The 20,926-nt window shown below is 39.4% G+C and overlaps 1 protein-coding gene across 3 annotated transcripts in view; it reads right to left on the bottom strand.

The window, feature by feature from the left end:
* LOC111327471 (vacuolar protein sorting-associated protein 54) overlaps positions 1-20,926 on the bottom strand; it is a 22,964-nt gene extending 2,038 nt beyond the window's left edge. Inside the window, exons 1-23 of one of the 3 annotated variants that reach the window (XM_022931669.2) lie at positions 20,458-20,926; positions 18,028-18,308; positions 17,633-17,747; positions 17,442-17,479; positions 16,680-16,817; positions 16,051-16,193; positions 15,483-15,582; positions 13,270-13,412; positions 12,706-12,841; positions 12,314-12,421; positions 11,456-11,502; positions 10,434-10,536; positions 9,368-9,489; positions 8,821-8,950; positions 7,722-7,903; positions 6,702-6,781; positions 6,556-6,594; positions 5,886-5,958; positions 5,203-5,308; positions 2,211-2,298; positions 1,138-1,259; positions 817-897; positions 631-738 (exon numbers count right to left, since the gene is read on the bottom strand). In XM_022931669.2, coding sequence (XP_022787404.2) covers positions 631-738; positions 817-897; positions 1,138-1,259; positions 2,211-2,298; positions 5,203-5,308; positions 5,886-5,958; positions 6,556-6,594; positions 6,702-6,781; positions 7,722-7,903; positions 8,821-8,950; positions 9,368-9,489; positions 10,434-10,536; positions 11,456-11,502; positions 12,314-12,421; positions 12,706-12,841; positions 13,270-13,412; positions 15,483-15,582; positions 16,051-16,193; positions 16,680-16,817; positions 17,442-17,479; positions 17,633-17,747; positions 18,028-18,308; positions 20,458-20,707 — 2,733 coding nt within the window. In that variant the 5' untranslated portion in view covers positions 20,708-20,926. Of the gene's footprint in view, positions 1-630; positions 739-816; positions 898-1,137; positions 1,260-2,210; positions 2,299-4,245; positions 4,516-5,202; positions 5,309-5,885; positions 5,959-6,555; positions 6,595-6,701; positions 6,782-7,721; positions 7,904-8,820; positions 8,951-9,367; positions 9,490-10,433; positions 10,537-11,455; positions 11,503-12,313; positions 12,422-12,705; positions 12,842-13,269; positions 13,413-15,482; positions 15,583-16,050; positions 16,194-16,679; positions 16,818-17,441; positions 17,480-17,632; positions 17,748-18,027; positions 18,309-20,457 lie in introns of those variants that run through there. The other 2 variants (XM_022931670.2, XM_022931672.2) reach the window with 2 other exon arrangements.

Here is a 20,926-nt window from a genome sequence, read left to right as displayed (position 1 = left end):
AAATTAACAAAATATTCAATTTCGTGATCTTTTCACGTTTAGCAAAATAATATGTTGTAAAACATTTCTAGAACAGCTCCGGCCTATGTTTGCTAAGCTTATCAACTGCAGCAGCTCCTCATTAAACTGGAGCGTGTCTAGGAAATTAGACATGATTACATTTTGTCTGTGGGAACCCAATCGAATGCTAGGCTGAAAGATTCTAGAATGTGCCGGAAAAAATTAAAGTAATTCACAAATCGATCACAGACACACTCGAAATAATAGAGATTGCAAAGAGGTTTGCTTGTACCAACGCACAACGCAAAGGGCAGTTTGGAAAATTTGAGAAGGAGTATGTTCATGGCTGGGTGCCACCCCCACGTTTCAAAATGCTCCGCCGCCCGCCGCCCCTGGGCTGTGATAAGCTTAAGTGGACCTACTGAGATATCTGTCCACAATATCGGAAGCTTCGCTACATTCACTTTGTGATAAGCGTATACGCAGCTCATTTCCTAAAACATTTTAAGACTCTAAGCGTTGATCCAATGTCGGCCGTGGAACCTCCAGAGAGTAGTTAAAACTCTTCCAACTAAAGGTCACCAGGCGGCAAATGGAGAGGTTCTGATTCTATACGAATTACAAATTCACCTCAACTTGCGCTCCCGGTAAAACAAGAGACACGGACTCGTGGAGTTTTGTGATTTGCTTCACCGCACCGCGCATGGCTTGAGACGGCATTGGAGCTTTGACCTCCCACTGTTGAAGAAAAAAGTAAAACCTATTAAATTCCCGTACACTGAAAGCAGTGTAAACAAGCGATGCTTTACAGTATACCTTCGAGAAAATACTTTTGAAGAGCTCTTCCATCAGGTTTACAATTTTGCTGAACAGTTCTTGACGATGATTGTTGTAATCCTGGAAAACAAGACGAGAATTACACGTTATCTTCAATCAGTGACGTGGGTGACTTTGCATGACTATTCGGTTGGGGATGGCGAGGTTCTAGTTTGTGGTGAAGGATGGATCGATGTTGCGTTGTCCACACCTGCTATTCCTTCTCACATACGAAGTACAACCGGTGATTTTTTTATTCCTAGGGCAATTGTGTTCACCAATCTTATGAAGGACACAATCGCAATACATGCCACCGCTCACCTTCAGAATTTGATCAAACTGTGACAGTAAAACGTACTGCTTTGGCGGTAGCCTTTCCTCGAAATGCGCTTTGAAGACAGGAATGTGAATTGTAACGACTTCTAAACAGCGGGCAGCAAGAGCTGACAAAACAAACATGTAAACAAACAAACTTTAGAACCATACGTTATAATAACCGCTTTGTTAACTTTGGCAAGGCAAGAGGCCTACCACTGCTGAAGTTGGAGGGGGGGGGGCATCATCTACTCTTCGCCATTTCAGGTTACCTTAACCCTATCACTCCTGTGATCACAACTTCACTTTTCTATACTAACAGCTATTCATTTCATTTAATTTTCTCTGTGAAAATTTGACGTTGAAGCGTCGAATCAAAGGATCTCCCCTACATGATATATACGCGTTATTGACCAGCGTGAGGTCAAGATGGCTAGATATTGGCCGAGTACTTTTTTTTTTTTGCGTTTTAGCAAAAAAAATTTTGGTTTACATGAATCAAGAATGGCTTGTTTATTCCGAGAGCGGGGAAAGAAAGCCAACAGTGTTTGTCGCACAATAAACGAGAGTACTTTATGCTTTCTTTGTTTTCACTATCTTCTACCGGGTTTTTCGTCTCCATCGCCGAACTCCATTACGAACTCTGCATCAAGTTCACTGCACGAGTTTTTTCCTTGCGCGGGATCAAAGCGGGTAATCTCGAACAAGCAAGATTGGCTACTTTTCCCGCTCGTGTGGCCAATCAGAACACAGGATTCACTTCATATTATTTCTTAATTTCTCAGCACTCTTCTGCTCGAAACTGAATTGAAGATCTAAGGAGAAATTCCATTTTGGTCATACCTAGGAGTCTGGAGTCATGCCCCACAATACTCTGTGTTTCACAATAATTATTTTATTGTTAAAAGAGCCGCATGATGATGAGGTACAGATGACTTCCGGCTCAGCCATGTTAAAATTGGTTCTCATTTAAAATGGTAGATAAGCCAATCAAAACTTTTGAATTGAATCATACAAACATCCATTGGAAAAAATAAAAACAAAAAAAAAATAAGAAAAACACTTTTCTTTCACAATACCTAGATGTTTGGCTGTGATGGTCTTCAGTCCAACAAGCTGCAGAGCTCCTGCTCCAAGAACCAGCTGACACGTTCTAGAGTTGAACATCTAAGGAAAAGTTACATAATTAGGCGCCGTCAGGCTAAAAATAGCAATACATAAATTAATAACGAAACAAGTAAATACTGAACCTCCCTCGATGTCGTTAGCGAGAATGGCGGGAAATATAGAACGTAACCAATGGTAAGAATGAGAAAAGTCGTAGCTGACGACAAAAGAGAGAAAACGTGCAATACGTGAAAAAAGGCATTAAAACATGTATCATGTGACACAAATACATCATCATCATCAGGGCTAAATTCACTCCCGGCGGAGGAACCCCTCCCTAGAATGATCCCACAGGTATCTGACTTTAGCCAATCTCGACCATGCAGGTCCCAGCTGTCTGGTGAGATAATCCCTCCATCGTGTTTTTGGACAACCCTGTTTTCTGGTCCAATCTCTTGGGGTCCACTCTGTTGCTCTAATGGTCCATCTATTATCTGACAGCCGTGCTATGTGACCTGCCCATCTGTGCTTTGCCACCTGATAGCATTGACGATATCGCTTACACCAGTTTCTTGCCGAATCCAGGTGTTTTGCTTTCGGTCTCGAAGGGTAATGTTCAGCATTATACGTTCCATCTTTCGTTGTGCGACCGCAAGCTTCGCTGCCATAGCGTTGTTTAATGCCCATGTCTCGCACCCGTAAGTCATTACTGGTAGAATGTACTCATCGTGTATCTTCCTATTGATCTTCATACTTGCCTTGCGGCTTCTCATGATGTTGTCCACTTTTCCAAAGGCTGCCCAACCAACTGCAATCCTTCTCGTAATCTCAGGAAGTAGGTCATTATCTCGTGTCAATGTCTTTCCTAAGTAGACATAGCTGTCTGCCTCCTCAATGGTCTTGCCATCGACAGTTATTATTGACTTGCCGACATGGTCATTGAACATCACTTTAGTCTTGCCTAGATGCATGTTGAAGCCAACTGGTTTGTTTGTCATATGGATGTCAATGAGCATACCGTTCACTTCCTCTGGTGACTTGGCCAACAACATGATATCGTCAGCAAAAATTAGATGGGAGAGGTATTCTCCATCCATGGAGAGGCCTCTGCCTTCCCAATCAATTCTCTTTATGATCGCATCCTGAAAACATGATATAAAGAGTCTAGGTGATATGTTGTCACCCTGTCTAGCTCCCAACGTTATTTGATCACTGTCCCTATGTAGTTTTAGAACCGAGGTGGTACCATTGTACAGGTCACTTAAGATAGTGATATGATCCTGATCAACTCCTTGGTTCTCCAGTGCCTTGAAAAGCGGTGTAAATTCAATGGAGTCGAACGCCTTCTCGTAGTCAACAAAAGCAAAACAGAGTGGAATCTTATTCTCGTTTACCTTCTCTTGTAGCTGACTTACAACGTGAATGTGGTCGACGGTAGAGAAACCCGCCCTGAAGTCTACTTGCTCTATTGGTTGGTGTTCATCTAAGGCACCTTGCATCCATTGAAGTAGGATTTGTGAAAAGATTTTGTAAGTTACTGGCAGAAGGCTGATCGGCCTGTAGTTCTTAATATCAGCCGTGTCTCCTTTCTTGTGGATGATGATTACCGATGCGTTTTTCCAACAGCTGGGGACTTTGCCTTCCACAACGCATCTGTTAAACAGCTTTGTGAGTATCTTGACAATAGGCTCTCCGCCATCCTGTAGAATGCGAGCGGTGATATTGTCCTCTCCAGGAGCCTTATCACGCTTTAGACGCTTGACTGCGTTTCTTACTTCTGATTGTCGGATGGGAGGGATTGGACCTGTTTCCACGTAGTGGCCATCAATGAAAGGTTGATCTTGTGGTCGTCTGGTGCTATAGAGTTCGGTGTAAAACTCCTCACACCTCTTGATCATCCTGTCACGGTCTTCAATGAGCCTACCGTCTTTCTCTTTAAAGGCAACGATGTTGTTTCTGCCTGACACTGCATCCGTTTCGTAGACATGAGGCCTGTGTTGTTTGCCAGCGGTTTTAACTGTTCTTCTTCATTGTATCTATTTATTTCCTCCTTCATGCGCTGTCTGATGGCTTTACAGATCTCAGTGTACTCGATGTGCTGTACATCTGTTCCACTTCTCTTCATCTGGCGCCGCTTCTCTCTAAGTTGCCTTGTTACTCTGGAGAGCTTTTCCTGTCTTGGTGGTTTGTTTCTCCCAGCGGTCTCCACTGCACTTTCCATAATGGTGGTAGTGATGTTATTATTGCACGTGTCAAGGTCTTCTGCCATTGCCATTTCTAGATAGACACAGATACAGTATAGTGGAAATCTGCAAGGGGACTGGAACCTGTGTCTGCCTAACCCATCAAAATGAGTTACAAATGTCATAGAGCGATGTTCAATTCAGTGTCAAAAGTGATCCAAGAAAGCACTGGCGCTAAGTTACTTCGCTCTGTGATTGCTGCAGAAAACTCGCACCATCCTCTCAACCAATCAGATTCAAAACTAAAACCATACCCGCGCTTCAGGCACTTTGCTTGTTTCTAGATTGAATTCCCATACGCTCCTAACCTTGCAGTATTCTGACCTGTTCTGAGCGGCTTAAGTAATTACTTTGCTTTTTTTTTTTTTTTAAGGCACTCGATCGAGATGTGCTGTATTGAAAAGGAAACTGGTAACGGATTCCTAAAATCAATTGTGCTCGACCAGCCTACAAAACTCAATCCTAACACCTGAAAAAAGTATCCAGGCCTAACTGCTGGTGAAATTCAAGCGGGTTGAAGAAAAGGGAGGCGAGAGGAAGGTTTTATAATAAAACACATTCAAATCATTATCATTCAAATTACTAAAATACTAATTTTTCATTGTTTTAGTTCAAAAGCTTACTTTTTCACTTTAATCGTTAGTAAATTTGCGTTCCAAATCTTCTGCGTTTACAACATGGTTAACTACTGGCTGTAACGGACTGTAAATATGAAACTGACCTTCAAAGTTTCAAACAATTTATTCATAATGTCTGTGACCAGCATCGGGGTGTCATCTACACACTGGCAGTATTCCACTAACATGTTCACCAATAACAGCACTGTTCTGTGAAAACAAAAATACGAGAGAACAAACACAATTAGTGCATTGAGATTTGTCCAATGCCTAACACAGTCGTCGAAATACAGCTGTGGAAGCTCCATGACTGCCCTGAATGAAAGGCTATACAAGTAAAATTAAGATTATATATGAACTGCTTCGAGAGAAATAAAAATGAGTTCCAGTCAGTTACTTGTAATCATCACGACAACTAATGCATCACGTAAAGGTAAATAATTTTGATAAATCAGTTAAGCCACAGACCGCACTTCTAACCGGTTTACCGGGATAAAAACCAAGTGGGAATCGTTGGGAGCAAATGAGAAAAGTTTGTAAATCCGGAGCCGGAGGCTAAACCTATAGAAAGTGCGGTCTGTTGATTTTATAAAATAAACTTCAAACAAACAAAATGTTTCAATATTGTATAGGTTTAACGGTGCAAAAAAACGATAGTTTTTTTTATCAATCAGGGCGCTCGTAGTAACTCAGTTAAGTTCATATAGATAAATAACTCTCCAAATCATTGTAGATACATGTGAAAATAAGAACAGAAAAAAAACTTTTAAAACGTCCCTAAACTTACCCAACAACCGTAAATTTTTCTCCATTAACAAATAAAACTGGGGATGGCTTGCTGTCGCTAGTTGCCGTGGGACCTGAAAAGAATTTCATTTTGCAAGTGAAAACGAGCACGTTGGAGAACATGATATAACTGTTGTACTATTGTATCAACCGAACGAGGGTTTTTCCGATATACTCTAATCTCCCTTGACAAAAAGACGCTACGCCAAAAATTTTCCCTCGCATTGAGCGCTTTTCGATTGATTGCTGTAAGACCACGGAATCAAGACCAAGAATCCAAGCCCCAGAAAAAACTCAAAACTCAAGCCCCACAAACTTTCCCGCGCCTGGAGCACGACAAAACGCAGGTGACCAAGTCGCGTTTAGTTTTAGTTTTGAGCCTGTTTGGTTGAGGAAACGAGCGCGAGTTTTCTTGATCAATCACAGAGCGAAGTGATGCAAAACCAAAGCACTCCATAATTACTTTTCGACACTCAATAGCAAATTTGCTCTCTGAATGTCTTAAGGATTACATAGCCTCGCTCGCTAATGGTTTACTGCAGCTCATTTGGGAGGACATCCAACTGCCTGACAGGCGACACAGAATTATTTTCTCCCTCGCTGGTGACTAAAGAAATGTTTATTTAACTATTTCCTCGAACAGAAACATTACTACTTGACTTTGCACATACCTATAGAAAAAGTTGGCTCCTTGCCCCGTGGGTAAACACCTTGTAATAAGTTTAAAAAAAAAAAAACAACTATAATTTAAAGAAACAACGATAAATTTATAAATTATAATGAACCTAAACAGTCGGAATATTAAAGTTAGCCTTACCATCAACTAAGGAGTCCACTAAAGACTGGAGCTCTGTAGGAACATCAGCCTGTTTCCATCGCTCATTGTCCAATATCAGACTAAAAAATAATTCCCGTAAAAGAAAGGTCAATCCATACATTGTAACTTGGTTCATGTATTTTAAAAGGTGACATCAAGCGACAGAGGGAGAGCAATTTTCAATGCTTTGAAAGAAATACCGGATTGTTTTGATTTCACTTTTCTTTACTCTGTGGCTGGTCTACCAAAACTCACACCACTTCAATCAGATTCAAACCTAAAACAAATCGTGCCATGGACATTCGAGTTTTCCCGCGCTTCAAAAGCGTAGTAACTCAGAGCTTCTATGCGCTAGCTGATGTTTGGCTGTGTAGCCGCGTGATGCGGTTCCAGTCAATACCCACTAATTGACCCTTGCTCACCATAGAGTTTCCTGTAGCTCAGTGGTTAGAGCATCCGACTAGATCACGGAGGGTCGTGGGTTCAAATCCCATCTGGAAACTCGATTTAAAAAAAAAAAAAAAAAATTGTTTATTTCATCTTTACATGCTCACTTTGGAGGCTGGTTGGCTGCATGTGATGCTTTAATGCATGTGATGCTTTAATGTGACAGCGTGATGCTGTTAGTGAGCTTCTATGCGCTAGCTGATGTTTGGCTGTGTAGCCGCGTGATGCGGTTTCAGTCAATACCCACTAATTGACCCTTGCTCACCATAGAGTCTCCTGTAGCTCAGTGGTTAGAGCATCCGACTAGATCACGGAGGGTCGTGGGTTCAAATCCCATCTGGAAACTCGATTTTAAAAAAAAAAAAAAAAAAAAAATTGTTTATTTCATCTTTACATGCTTCAAAAGCTATCAAAGAAACTAAAATATGGAGGGGGTTTAATCAAATAAAATGGTCTCCTTTTCTCCCAATAAATTGGAATGATTCTCAAGAATCAAAATCTTCATTCCAATCTACCAGCTGAAGATACAACTTTGTAAGTGCACTTAGAGCTGCATGAAAACAAATGCCTCACCTTAACTTATTTTTGCGTTCCTCGTGGAACCTTTCCACAAATTTTTTAGCTTGTGACAAAAGAGTGGCCCTCAGACTATGGCTCTGACGTCCACATATTTTCTCACAGTCCATAACAAAGTCTTCCACCATACGTGTCAGCCTAACAAACTCTGCCGAGGATAAGCTGTCCAGATAACCAGCCTGTTGACAACAAAATGATGCCTTCACATAAAGAAAGGGGTTACGTTTCTAAAGAAACCGTGTTGCTGCGTCGGTGGGGAAGGTGGGGTGGTATTGAAAGATAATTTGACTTTATCAACTGAGTTGATGATGTAAACTGGACACCACAAAAAGTTTGCAAAGCTGACGTTCCAAGCGTCAGCCTTTCGTGTATTCACTCTGACGATGGGTTAACGCTGGAAAAGCCGACTTACGAATTACGATGTTTTCACACGAATGGCTAAATACAAGAAGTAGTTACAGTGAAGGTCTTCGTTTTGCGGGTTGACGTTTTTTCTGTGGCTAAATATGAACAGGGCAATAGGACGGCATCATAGCTCAAAACACTAAACCGAGTTTTAACCGAAAACTGATAGAAGTGCAAGGAAGCGATCTTGAATTATGAATGAAGTGTGTGCCATTACGTGTCACCGTAGCAAAACTTTATGAAAAGTGTCAAATGGCACTAACAAAGCCCCACATAAAAAGCTTTCCATTTATCATCATCCTCTATGTTGAAGAAAGAAACCGAAACTCAGCACTCTCATAACCTTACCATGATGTGACTCTTACCACTAAATATGAACCTAGTACACCGACGGACAATTCTCTGTAGTTCAATGCTGTGGCATCAGACCTATAAGTATTGTTTGACGGTGCCTCAAGGGCGATTGCCTTTAGTTGATAGGGAGAGGTTAACCTGCCTTGGACTTGCATCCCGTCCAAGGGAAGTAGCAATAATACTTCTGACTTCATGCCACGGAAACAAGGACAAGCTCAGCTGGATGAACCTCTTGGCCTCAGTGCAAACTTGAACACTTTATAGCGGAGCTCGCAGCGCACGCAGCGAAGCCCCATACTTATTTAAAAAACACCTAACGGAGAGAATCTGCACCTACCTTTCCTCTAACATTAATAAGTTTCGCACAACGCAGCTGTGCCATTTCACAACCTGCACATAACAGCTCCTTACTTTCCTGCGTCAGTTTCTTATAATCAGTTGTGTTTATCAAGATGTCCATTCCACTGCTGAGTGACATAAGAAAGTATGTGAATATTTCTTTGCCAATTACAGTAAATTGGAAGAAGCGAGCTTATGTAACATAAACAAATAGGATATATCAACAAAGTTGAAATGGTAAATTGGCCACCGTAACGATTACAAAAGCTGACGTTTCGAGCGTTAGCCCTTCGTCGGAGCGAATAGAGGAATTGTGGGTTGTGTGTGCTTTTAAAGGCAGAAAATGGAGCTAAGTTATTGGAAATATATCCAAATTATTTCGTTACCGCCACCGACGCAGCCCCTAACAGTTTCTTTAGAAACTATCAGCCTTTATTCATATGTAACATAAAGACTTTAATCCACAGGCTTGAGTGTTGGCAAGTAAACATGTAGACTAGTTACCGGCTATTAAAGTAATAATAGAAGCCTAAACAAACTCTTACCAAACAGGTTTAAGAAAATCAGATTCAGAAATGCCTAAACTTTCCAAGTCATCTTGATCGAAGTGAGTTGTAACACCTCCAGCGGCTATCATCAACACTCGCACAATGCTCTGATGCAACACCTAAAATTGGAATCGCAATGGTTGAATAATCAAACAACATTTACAAGATTAATTTTATGTAGCAGCGGAAAAGCGTCAGAAAGCGGAAATCAGCTGGTGAACTACCATGACTAGCAAGTGCAACACTTTCGTGGCAAATTTTCAAATGAATTTTTATATAAAGGTAAGCAAATCACTAAAGAAATTACTATATCCACCACAAAGGGCTAATTCTCCAAATTAAGGTCAACCCTGAACCCTTCGGCTCCCACTGTCTCAGTTTTACTTCTCCCAAATAGATGCTATAATTTCCTTTTAATTGAGTCCAGTGAAATTTTATGTCATATCAAGACAAGACCCTCTACCTATTTTTTTCCTTGTTTCCTGTAAAATGTATAAAAACTTTAAGAAAAAAAAAAACTACATGTGCATTTGTATCTCCTCCAAGAGTTTTAACAGGCATATAGTTCACTATAGACATTAACTTCAAAATCAGTCCTTCACACATAGTTTTAAAGACAAGCCACATTGACCAAGCATTACAGTGAATCTTGGGATTTCATGTTAACATGTTCCACCCCTCCCTAAAGTTCGATGTTCGAGGAACGGAGGCTCATCACCTACGAGACGTTTGGTTATTGAGCCTAACACAGCGGTCAAACGTCTGCACATGTGCGAATGTCGTGTAATGACAAGGTTACTGACTGTGTGGCGTGCGTTCAGACTGTCAAGACCACGTTGGCTCACAAAAGTTACAAACAACCCAGAAAAAGCTAACAAGTCACGGTGATACAAAAACGTATAACTCTCTTGGAAAAGCTAAAAACAGGATTGTAAATCAACAGGGATACCGGTACTTTAATATGCTATATTTTCAATTGGCTGGCCATGGAGAAATCCTAGATGTGACAACCTTTGTAGAATGTATTGAAAACGGATTGATGATGGTCCTGTTTGCAGCTTACCCGCATCCTTCGCAGAACACACAGAGATGCATTAAACACTTTCTCCAGCATGTTCATCCATTGCAGGAAATCCAAGCCCCTCATTGCATCATTAATACTTTGACTGATGAAAAAATAAAACAGTTGGTTAGAGAGATCACTGCTTGATGTTTGAAAAGTTATTGAATGCTGTTTGTAATAGCAAATGTAATCACTAAAAATTGACAATTATTCACCAGAGTTGAGGTTAATAGTTGTGGATGTTCGACACTCCGAACTAGCCAATAAGTTCGCGCAAAATGTACTAACTACCTGTGTGCTCATATATAAATCAATTTTCTTTCACTGACTGATTGAGGAATTCATGGTTTACTAGAATGCGTTTGTTAAAGAAAGATGTTCCATGTTTTGCCTAAAGCTTGTAATAAAGGAAAGTCTGAGTTCCAAGGAAGAATTACACCTCAGACTTTCAGATTCTGTGCTTCGATGCTGTACTAGCCTGCAGAGCAGGCGTGATTTGGCCAGCGAATGCTTAGTACTCTGTATCTAATTGGTGAAATTTACAGCTGCCATCTTTAATTTCTACAACTGCGGAAAGCTAGGCAAAGAAGAGAAATTTGTAATTAGGGAGGTATGCGATGGTTAAAAGGAAGGAGAGGGGAGGGGATGGGGTATCTCTCCCTGTCGCCTCCCCCCCCCCCCCACACCCACTGTCCTCTCTAACCCTGAATTAAACGTGCCTGACTGGATAGACGACCCTACGGTTGAAACGTTGAATAACTCACTATTGATTATGTTTTATTTCGGTACGGGTGTTGACATTGGAATAAGCTTGCAACGTTGACTGCACTGAAAAGTAATGCTATACCACCAAGATACAGCGAACTCTGTTGTTAGTTATTATCTTCCACACAAATTGCTAACTCACATCTTCCCCACCTACTCCCCCACAGACTTTTTTTACAATGTGTCTCAAGACTATACCGACTTGGTTTAGATTTCCACCAATAGATATGTGACACTCCTTATGGCTACAATGTTACCTTTCCTCTTCATTCTCTTTGCTGTCTGTCACAATATCTTGTACTGTCTGTTGAAATATAATTCATCTTTTTAAGCATTTTAAGTAGATGACTTTGTGCAGTCAAAGTTCATACTTCAGGTCGTCGTGTTAAAAAATCTTGAGTATGAGATTCTTTAGTCTGAAGGAAAAGGATATTTGTTGAAATTCACTCAAAAAAGGAAAATCCTGGAGTAGTGGGAAAATCTATCGAGGATTACCTACACCGTCCCGAGATACTATTTAGGGAATTTCCCCATAACATTATCCAGATTATGTAATGGTGATTGCCATGCAACGCTCACATTTTCACACTTCAACCCTTTAGCCACCATACGTGTGAAATTGGATCGACTGCGAAGATGGAAAGTTGGTTTTTGAGCGCTTTTATTATAGTCGGTAAAGGTCTCAAAAACTGTTTCCAGCCACCTTAAGGAGTCAGGGCGGCAACGCCGATTAAGACAACAATTACATAATGAATTTGCATTTTTAGTTGTAACTTTGCGAATGGCGGAATGCGTTTAACGGCTCTTACAGCGCCACACCTCAACTTCCGTGTAACGTACGTGTATAAGAGCAGCGTTGAATTCCAAATGGAAATTGAAATCATTTGCAGTCCGGGTTGCTGTTCTCAGACCATGCGAATTTTGGTGATTTCACTTTTTTTCCCCCTCTCTGGCAGAAGGACGGCTAAGAAATCTAAAACGTTTGAAAACGCTCGTGCTGAGCTACTGTTCTGTCTATTACATCTTTTGTTTTCCCAAGTTCTCATTTCCTTCGCCGTCATAGTTCGCTTGAAACCCCTATAAAGAGTAGAATTTTGATTCCATTGTCAACAAACCTGTCTTACTGTACTCTTTATTGTAGCATAAGCTTCGTCACGATACAAGTGAAGAAAATGCAACTTGTGTTTCCGGAGAAGACCAAACAATACAGACGCAAGCCGATCCTGTTTCAGAAAAAAAAATTCATTTTTTTTTAATAAATGAAATTGTTGTACTCAGTTAAAATAAAGGCACCTAAACATACAAAATGTCATGGAACAACGTCAGGATCTAAGCAACTGCACACCCACCCCTCCCCTAGCCAAAACAGTCAACCAATAACAATTTAGGGCTAATTTTGGAGTTAAGGGAGGGGTAGGCGCGCAGTTGATCAGAAACCAACATGAGGTCATCAGCAATGCCTTTCAAGGCTGCTGCTCCACGAGGGTGGTATATTCCCATGTAGTACCTCATCAACAAGTCCTTCGCTCTCCATGTTATCCTCTGATGTCCTGGTAAGGTTGGCTGTTGCAAACTCAACAAAATCTGCTTCCATCATTCTCTCGATCACTCGTTCAAGTTCTGCCAGTTGTGAGCCTAAGTGTCTGAGTCACGAAAGAAAAGAAAAATGGAAAAAAAACAAAAAGGTTCAATTATTCTGAGTAAAATAAAAAACACTCTCAACTCACAGAGAATTTCCATAAATTACTCTTTATTCAGCATGCTGATGTTACTAAATTGTAGAAACAAAAAGTGGAGATATTTAAGCTTTGAAATGATCTGTATGAATGGACTTTTATTCCACATACTGTATTATTAAGTCTTCCACTCCGAGTATTGCACTTTTAGGGTTCTGATTGGTTCACTCAACTCCCATTATTCAGCTCACATTCCAACACACGTTATGCGGACATTAATTGCTCCAACTGTTGCTGAGAACTGGACATGTTTGCCTTAAGTTTCTAAAAAAAGCTGAGTGAACCTTTGTATTAAAAAATTGTCATGGCCAGAAACTTTGAGATAATAATTATACCTAAAGCTTTGAATGCCCGCAAGTTCTTGCTGCAAAACTTCTTGAGTAGTACCAATCAAATCCAGTGCACCAACAAAGTCTGAAGTGGACAAAAGCAGCTGAATTGTTGGCTGGGTTTGGTGAACTGTGGCCATCAATTTCAGCTGAAGAAAACGTTTTGGATATATCAACAAAGTTGAAATGGTAAATTGGCCACCGTAACGATTACAAAAGCTGACGTTTCGAGCGTTAGCCCTTCGTCGGAGCGAATAGAGGAATTGTGGGTTCTGTGTGCTTTTAAAGGGAGAAAATGGAGCTACGTTATTGGTGGGAACATGGCAACGAGAAAAACACGAATAAATTAGTGGAATGAAAAGCGTTCGTTGATCTCTGTGTGATTAGACTGCGGGTTTGAAAGATGAGCTTTTGTTTGAAGAAAACATTGATTTATTATCATCATTCACTTTTCATATTTAAATGTTAGCACTAAAACTCCCAAGATCTGGCCCTGCTTGCTTGAAGGTTGGATAACACCACCGGCCACTGCATAAATCCCTATTTGATGGCAAGCACAAAATTTTTTGTTGTCACTTATCCAACAGATGGCAATTTATCTAAGCCCAGTTTTTCATAGAGTGGATAACATTATTCAGTGGATAAATCACTATCCAGAGGATACATGTTAACAATATGTTTTGTCAACACCTATCCTATGGATAGCAAATTATGTTTTGAAAACATAATTTGCTATCCATAGGATAGGTGTTAGCAAAACATACTTTGCTATCCAGAGGATACATGTTAACATAACATACTTTGCTATCCATCATAGGATAGAGATTTATCCAGTAAATAGTGTTGTCCAGCCTTCAAACAACCGAGGCCTATGAATGAAGTTATCCATCTTTTATATAAAACTGAACCCCGATTCTTAATTCTCTCCTCAAACTGCTTCTCATATTTTTGTAAATTAGTTGTGAGAATTTGTTGCTTGATTAAGATAACAACTTCTGCGTGATGAGTTTGATTATTCTCATTACCTGTTTGCTGGATACTATTGGAACATTACAGGGAGAAATTACATTTTGCACTTCTGCATGCTAAAGGTAAAGTGATGATTACTGATCAAAATTATTCTTTGCATTAATGTAAGAGTTTAGATTGCTTGACAAAATCTATCTGACAATGCCCAATCAGTTAAAACACAAAGGTGCGCTATAAAAGGAGCCTTAGGTCCCACTGGACCATTTGTCAATCAACCGTCGTTTGATGTAGAACTCTTAGAGTCAAGTCAGCTTGAGCTACAGCTACTCCAAAGCAGTGAACAGTGGGCGCATTCCTCAAAATTGTTTTATGTCTTCGTCACAATTATACAAGAATTTTTGAGATTTGTATTTCCTTTTTCCAATGGAAACTGTCTTTATTTGTGGCGGTAAATTTGAGATCGAAGTAGGTGGTTTGCACGTTACCTCATGCCACCATGCTGGTGGAAGTAAACAATAGATATCTCATTAGCTCCTTTTGTTTATCTACCAGCATTTAAATTTGACCTGCACACGTCAACAGTGAGTGACAAATGAGCCCAGGTCTTCCCAGGGAAGACTTCCTTATATAGCGCGCCTTCGTGTTTAACCTCTTTTTTTTTTTTTCATGTCTGTGATAACCAAAGAGAGCAACTAAGCCTTTGCTTGCTTCATTCAAACTTTCCTAATAAACAATGACAGAATAGTGACAGCAGCAGTCACCAACCATAGCCCTTTACACCCTGACATCAGTATGACGTATATTCTTGATACTGTTCTCTATACCTTTCCTACTGTGTTGACAAGGAGAGTTTTATATTAACAATCAAGAGGTTGCTTAGATGGTGCTAAGTTGGTGTGCAATTTGAGGGTGATATTTAAAAGAAAAATTAGATGTTAGCCACTCTCAGGATCCCCTTTGTTAGAAAAAAAAAAAAAAAAACAATACAAGCCAAGATTCTGCAGAACATTCTCAGTCTCCCACTTAAACAATTCTTAATTATTGTACTGAAACCTTCACAACATGATGTTATTACAAGTTTGTTAAAAGTAAGACCCCTCCTTTGTTGCACCTCTATTCGGGGAACACCAACACAAGGGATGCAAAACTCAGCTTAGACTAAAAAAGTTTTGTATGATTTTCATTTCTGTTTCATATCTGAGGATGCTAGATGGAAAAGGGTTCCATGGCAATCTGTTAGCTTCTCTCACCTTTTCAAAAACACTGACATATTTAGATCTCAACGATGAAAGCCTGAGAACATTCAGGAATCCTGAACACAAAACCTCTTGAACTTTTTGCACCTTCATTCTTGGAGAATAAAAAAAGGGGAGCCTAGCATCAATTAATATTAAAATCACAAGTATAAACCTTTTCAACAATGTTATCATAAGTTACAATAACTTAATTGTTAAAAGCCATGAGTCAAATCCTTATCTGGGAGTATTATTTTGATCTGAGCACAAAATTGCAATAGATGAATATTTACTTATCGACTGAGTGCAAGGGCTAAATGGGACAATATTTAGCTGAAGGTCATGATGTACAGAGCAAGCACAACAAGGTCTGTGCATCATGAGCAAAATATTTTCCTGCCAAGCCTGATCATGACCCTCTTTCTTCTCCCACCTCATATCTTCCTGGGCCAGAGAGTTTTTTCCAGCCTTGCTTATCCCATCCCATACTGTCCTTATAAAGAGGAAGAATGTCTGTTTTTCAATAGAAGTGCACAGGATTGTGCAGTTCATAGGCAAATTTAAATCAAAACCTTACATTTACCTTAAATGTTTAATCTCACTGATTGTCTCTCCAACATGATCCTGCAGCTGATCTTGGGATGCCATTGCACTAAAGAAATCTTCTGATCTTAGTGAGATCTGATGAGCCAGATTCACTTCTGTGATGTCCAAGTAATGCGACAACTGAGAAAAGAATTAAAAAAAACAACAACAAATGATTCATATCAATTGGGTAAAAAACAAAACAATATTTTTAGCTCTTCTCTCTGACTGGTGACTTAGCTTCAATACAGAATTTGGTGTAAATTAATGTTGCTTATATAATTTACTCAAAGATTTCAGGTCCAAAAACAATTTGAAAAAAGAATTCAACAAATGAAGGAACACCTGTTGCCCAAATAGAGCACTAACTTAATGTCATGAATTGTGTTCTTGAGGAAGAAACTCAACTCTTCTGGTGCCACTCTTTTCCCGGTAGTATATACCGATACCATGGAATTGTTAAGGAAACTTGGCAATTTGTTGGACAGTTCACACCTAAAATTTGCTGACTATCTTATCCAAGGGGATGATGACAAAATTAGTCTAGAAACCGGGATAGGTTAGTGGGAGATGCTGTGGCTCAACGGTTTATGTGCGCTGGACTCTGGTCACTATGGTTATCACTACCTTTTCCTGAAGAAGCTTTGCTGAGTTCCTTGGCACAGCCCTTGCACCATCAGCTGGTTCTTGAGTCACCATACTCCAAGGAAGGACATTGTTAAAGATCTCAGGGTCTTCCAAAGCAAAATTGGGCATCATGAACACCTGAAATTGGCCAAGATAACTTAAAAAAGTTTCTATGCTGACAAAAATAATGATCAGTATGCAACAGTTTGTAATTTCCAATAAACTTCTTTGAGCCACCCTTCTGCTTTGCCCCCCCTAAGGGATCCTTGACGACCGCTGGCCATCAATCAATTAATCAATCCTTCAAGACAGTCAATTAAACCATCCATCAAAAAAGAGATACTGTATTTCCTTGAAAAAGCACCCATTCTCTCAGATAGGCATCCTCCCTCAAGTGAGCACCCACCTTAAGCTTCTAGCCATAATGTCAAACAAGTGCCCCACTTGAATAAGTGCCTGCCCCTCATTTTCTCAAGTAGTAGGGATACATGGAAAACCAGTTTCTATTATTTTTATTTACTTTACTTTAGTAAATTTTTATGCTTCAAATGCATTGAAAATCAATATGTACAGGAGAATAAAAAGTCCCCCCCCCCTCACCTTGATTAATGCCTTTTTTCCAACGACTACATGCCCCTCATTTTACTCAAATTTTAAATAACTGCCTGGGTGCTTAATGGAGGAAATACAGTAACTTGAGTTTAAATGATTATGTTCGTCAGAATTCTATCAAAAATAAACAATTCAAAATGAACAACAAACCTTTGGTACTAGGCTGATGTCTGATGCAGCTTTGTCAACTGGAAAATCAAAAATTCAAAGAAAGTGAGTCCTTGTACATGAAACATGACATGTATGCTGCAGAGATCACCCTAAGCTTAGTTTCATACTACAAGTAGCTTGTTCCAAATCCTATGAAATTATAATCTGCACCAGGTACTTTGAACACTAACCACTCTGTCTTTTGGCTGCAGCAACAGCAGCTGCTGTAAACCCAGTGTCACCAGGAGTTGCTGTAGTTGCACCCCCAATTGAGTTTTTCTTGAGTTTGTGATGAACTTTGAACCTCTACAAAAGATCAAGGTTTTTTTTTTGGGTTAAATTTGGGTGTTTGCATGCAGTGTAAGTCAGAATAATGAAATATATAGTCATTTTCAAGAGGTCATAGGGTTAAGGAAGACATTCATAGAAAACTGTAAGCATGGATTTGATGACCACATGCAAGTTATGCATGCTGTTTTTGGCCAACTGGACCTAAGGCCTCGATCTACAGGATTACTTACTACGTAGCTATCAACATAGAAAAATATCTTATCATGCTGCAAAGAGGAATAAACAGGTTACTCACAAACTCAGTTTTCTTGAGGTAGTCATCAAAGGAAGCTTTGGGGATATTTGGTAGCAATGTGAGGGGTGGAACATCTTGTGATGTAAAATCTTCACCCCATGTCTTGGTGAAGAAGTCTGTCTGTCTTTTCAGCAGTCGTGGGTCATTTAAGATGGCAGGAAGGTTTTGTGTAGAAGAATATACCGTGAAAGAACTTGCATTAGGAAATGAGATGGGTGGTAATCTAGGTCTTGGGTATAGTGATTCATCAGTGGTTACAGGAGCACGACTCTCTGATTTTACTGCAGAAGAACAAAGTTACATACTAATTAAAAGTACTTCATTGAATTTGTCTAATAAGCTGAGTTGTGCACACATTTTGATTCAGGTTCTTATTTAAAATAATTTGGAGGAGACACATACTTGTCAATGACATTGCTATCACTAGTGTTTTCCATTTTTTTATATAATTATTAAACAAAATTAAATAGATACCATGTTGCTGTGGGTCTCTGTACAGTATTTGATTGCAGATGATTTAAAATGTGGTAGGAACCAGGGCTTGACACTAACTTTTCAGTTTACTAGCCAAGTGGCTAGTGACACCTTAGTTGTTACAATAATTTCAGTGTGTTTACTAGCCAAACTGGTTGGTGGAAATTGAAAACCACTCGCCAAAATTGAATTTCTAGTAGTCTCTGGCCAGTTGGCTACAGTTAGTGTCCAGCCCTGAGGAACATCAGTGACACACTCAGTTGCGACTCTTACGCAACTTTTTTTTCAGGTCATTTATTATCTATTACTGAACAGAAGCATAGGAATGTGGAGCTTATTTGTTAAATAGAAAAGTAGCTTAATGCTAAGACATTGTAACTTACATGATGTTACGAAAAATAGTGTTGCGTGACATGCATGACCTTCTGGAAACTTTGCAAAAGGTCATGGCTTGTTTATTTTAGTATATTATGTAATCATTCTAAAAGTGGTGTATTCTGTAATGTTGCTATAATTAGACCCTTTTAGAAAATTCTAGAAATTTATCGTGTAAGTATATAAGTAGGACAAGTTAACCGAAAAACTAAGTTTCCACAAGCAAAGAGAGTTAGTCGTGATCAGTCAAGTGTGACGAGGCAGTGTGTGCTGAATTTGGCAGAGGCTGTGAGTATTTTCAAGTTTATTGAAGTTGGCGGAGGCTGTGTGTATTTTACAAGTTGATCAAAGTTGGCGGAGGCTGTGTAAGTTTACTGAGTTATGTACTACTGTAAAGCTTATCAAGTGGAAACTACGTTCATTTTGGAATAAACCTTCTTGATGCTGTTCCAACAACCCTGTGTTCTGTTTAGACTACAAATCACCTGCCACTCAACCATTGAATTCGTAACACATGAACACAGTTCATACATCTTATTACACATTTTGGTGTGTAGTATCACTGTGTATTGCTATGAGTTGTGCCGTATTTTGACGAGCCCATAGGGCGAGTCAGAATACAAACAATGAGTAAATACTTAGCAATACTACACAACAAAATATCTAAGAGATTTATTATCCAACACACCAAATTATTATGTCAGTGCAGGCGAATTTTGTATATATTTCTGGAGTACAAATATCGCATGTTATTTGTAGTCTACGACACATAGTTGGATACTAAAGCATATTATCGACCTTAAATTGAAAAGAAAGTTGATTTTAATCCAAAAAAGAGAAGTTCTTCTGCAGAAACAATAAACACAATAATAATTCCCGTATTACTGTATATTATGATCAAGGAAAAGATTAAAAAAAGGAAAAAAAAAATCTCTATTCTCAAAATTGTGGCTTAACCCTTTCACTCCCAGATCCCATAAGTAATTCTCCTTACTGTCTGCCATGCAATTCTTATGATGATAGTTTGGAGAATTTGACATTGAATCAGCTTAAAATCCCCTTATTATTTTTCTTCATTCTTGTTTATTGTCTGCTTGATAATGGATTGGTAAGGTATATTGGTAAGGAGAAATTCTGTCTTGTTCGGTCATGGGAGTTAAAGGATCAAAAAAAATTTGGGTAAAATATAAATCAAATATCTCCGGTGTAACATCGATTTTGATGCTGAAATTTAGAAGTACATGTACATAACCGTACTTATATTTTCTAATAATTTCTTCAGACTTCGACCTCTATGTGGATTCAGTGCAGTCTACTTGAGTTCGAATTGATGAAACGTACACGAAAATGTGGCAAAATGTAAACTCTTCAACACTGCCTTGTACTACTACAGTCATCATAATAAAACTAATCGTGTTAATTTCAGGAGCCATGTACATGTATGTTCTTTTTGTTTTTATATTTCAAATTTAACCAGGAATTGGGGAACTGGATGAAATGATGTGACTTAAGCTAAGTGAATGACACCAGGGAAATGATCTATGACGATCAAAATATGTTAATTGTTAACTGTACACTAACCCTCCTCCACTTTTGTGTGATTCTTCCTTACATGATCCTCGTAGTCTTTGTCGCTGACACCTTCAACAGGTAGGGAAGGACAAACGCCATTTTTACCATAACGGCAAACGAACGATCCTCCTTCTTTTGTGCAGTGCACCTGTCTTAGATGAGAATTAAATTCTCTTGGTGTCCTGAAAAATACCTTGTCGCTACATATTGCACAGCTCTGCCATGGTTTAACCTCGTTGGGATCCACTAGTCGTAACATAATCAAACGACACGAAACCACTTCGCCCCCGGTGTTTCAATAAATTATTTCTGGGTGATCTTTTTGCATTGATCTGATTCATTGGTGTATTTCGTTACTGACGATCTCTTTACCCTTTCCTTTACCTCAGCCATGTTTCATCCTTTCGGTAACCATGCGAGGCGACAAAAAATACATCACTGTGTAATTCCTATTTTTTCCAACAACTTTTGGCGATTC

The sequence above is a fragment of the Stylophora pistillata genome, chromosome 6, assembly GCF_964205215.1.
Source record: "Stylophora pistillata chromosome 6, jaStyPist1.2, whole genome shotgun sequence".
Taxonomy (NCBI): Eukaryota; Metazoa; Cnidaria; class Anthozoa; order Scleractinia; family Pocilloporidae; genus Stylophora; species Stylophora pistillata.
The sequence above is the reverse complement of the archived record's forward strand: the minus strand, read 5'-3'. Positions and strand labels throughout refer to the sequence as shown.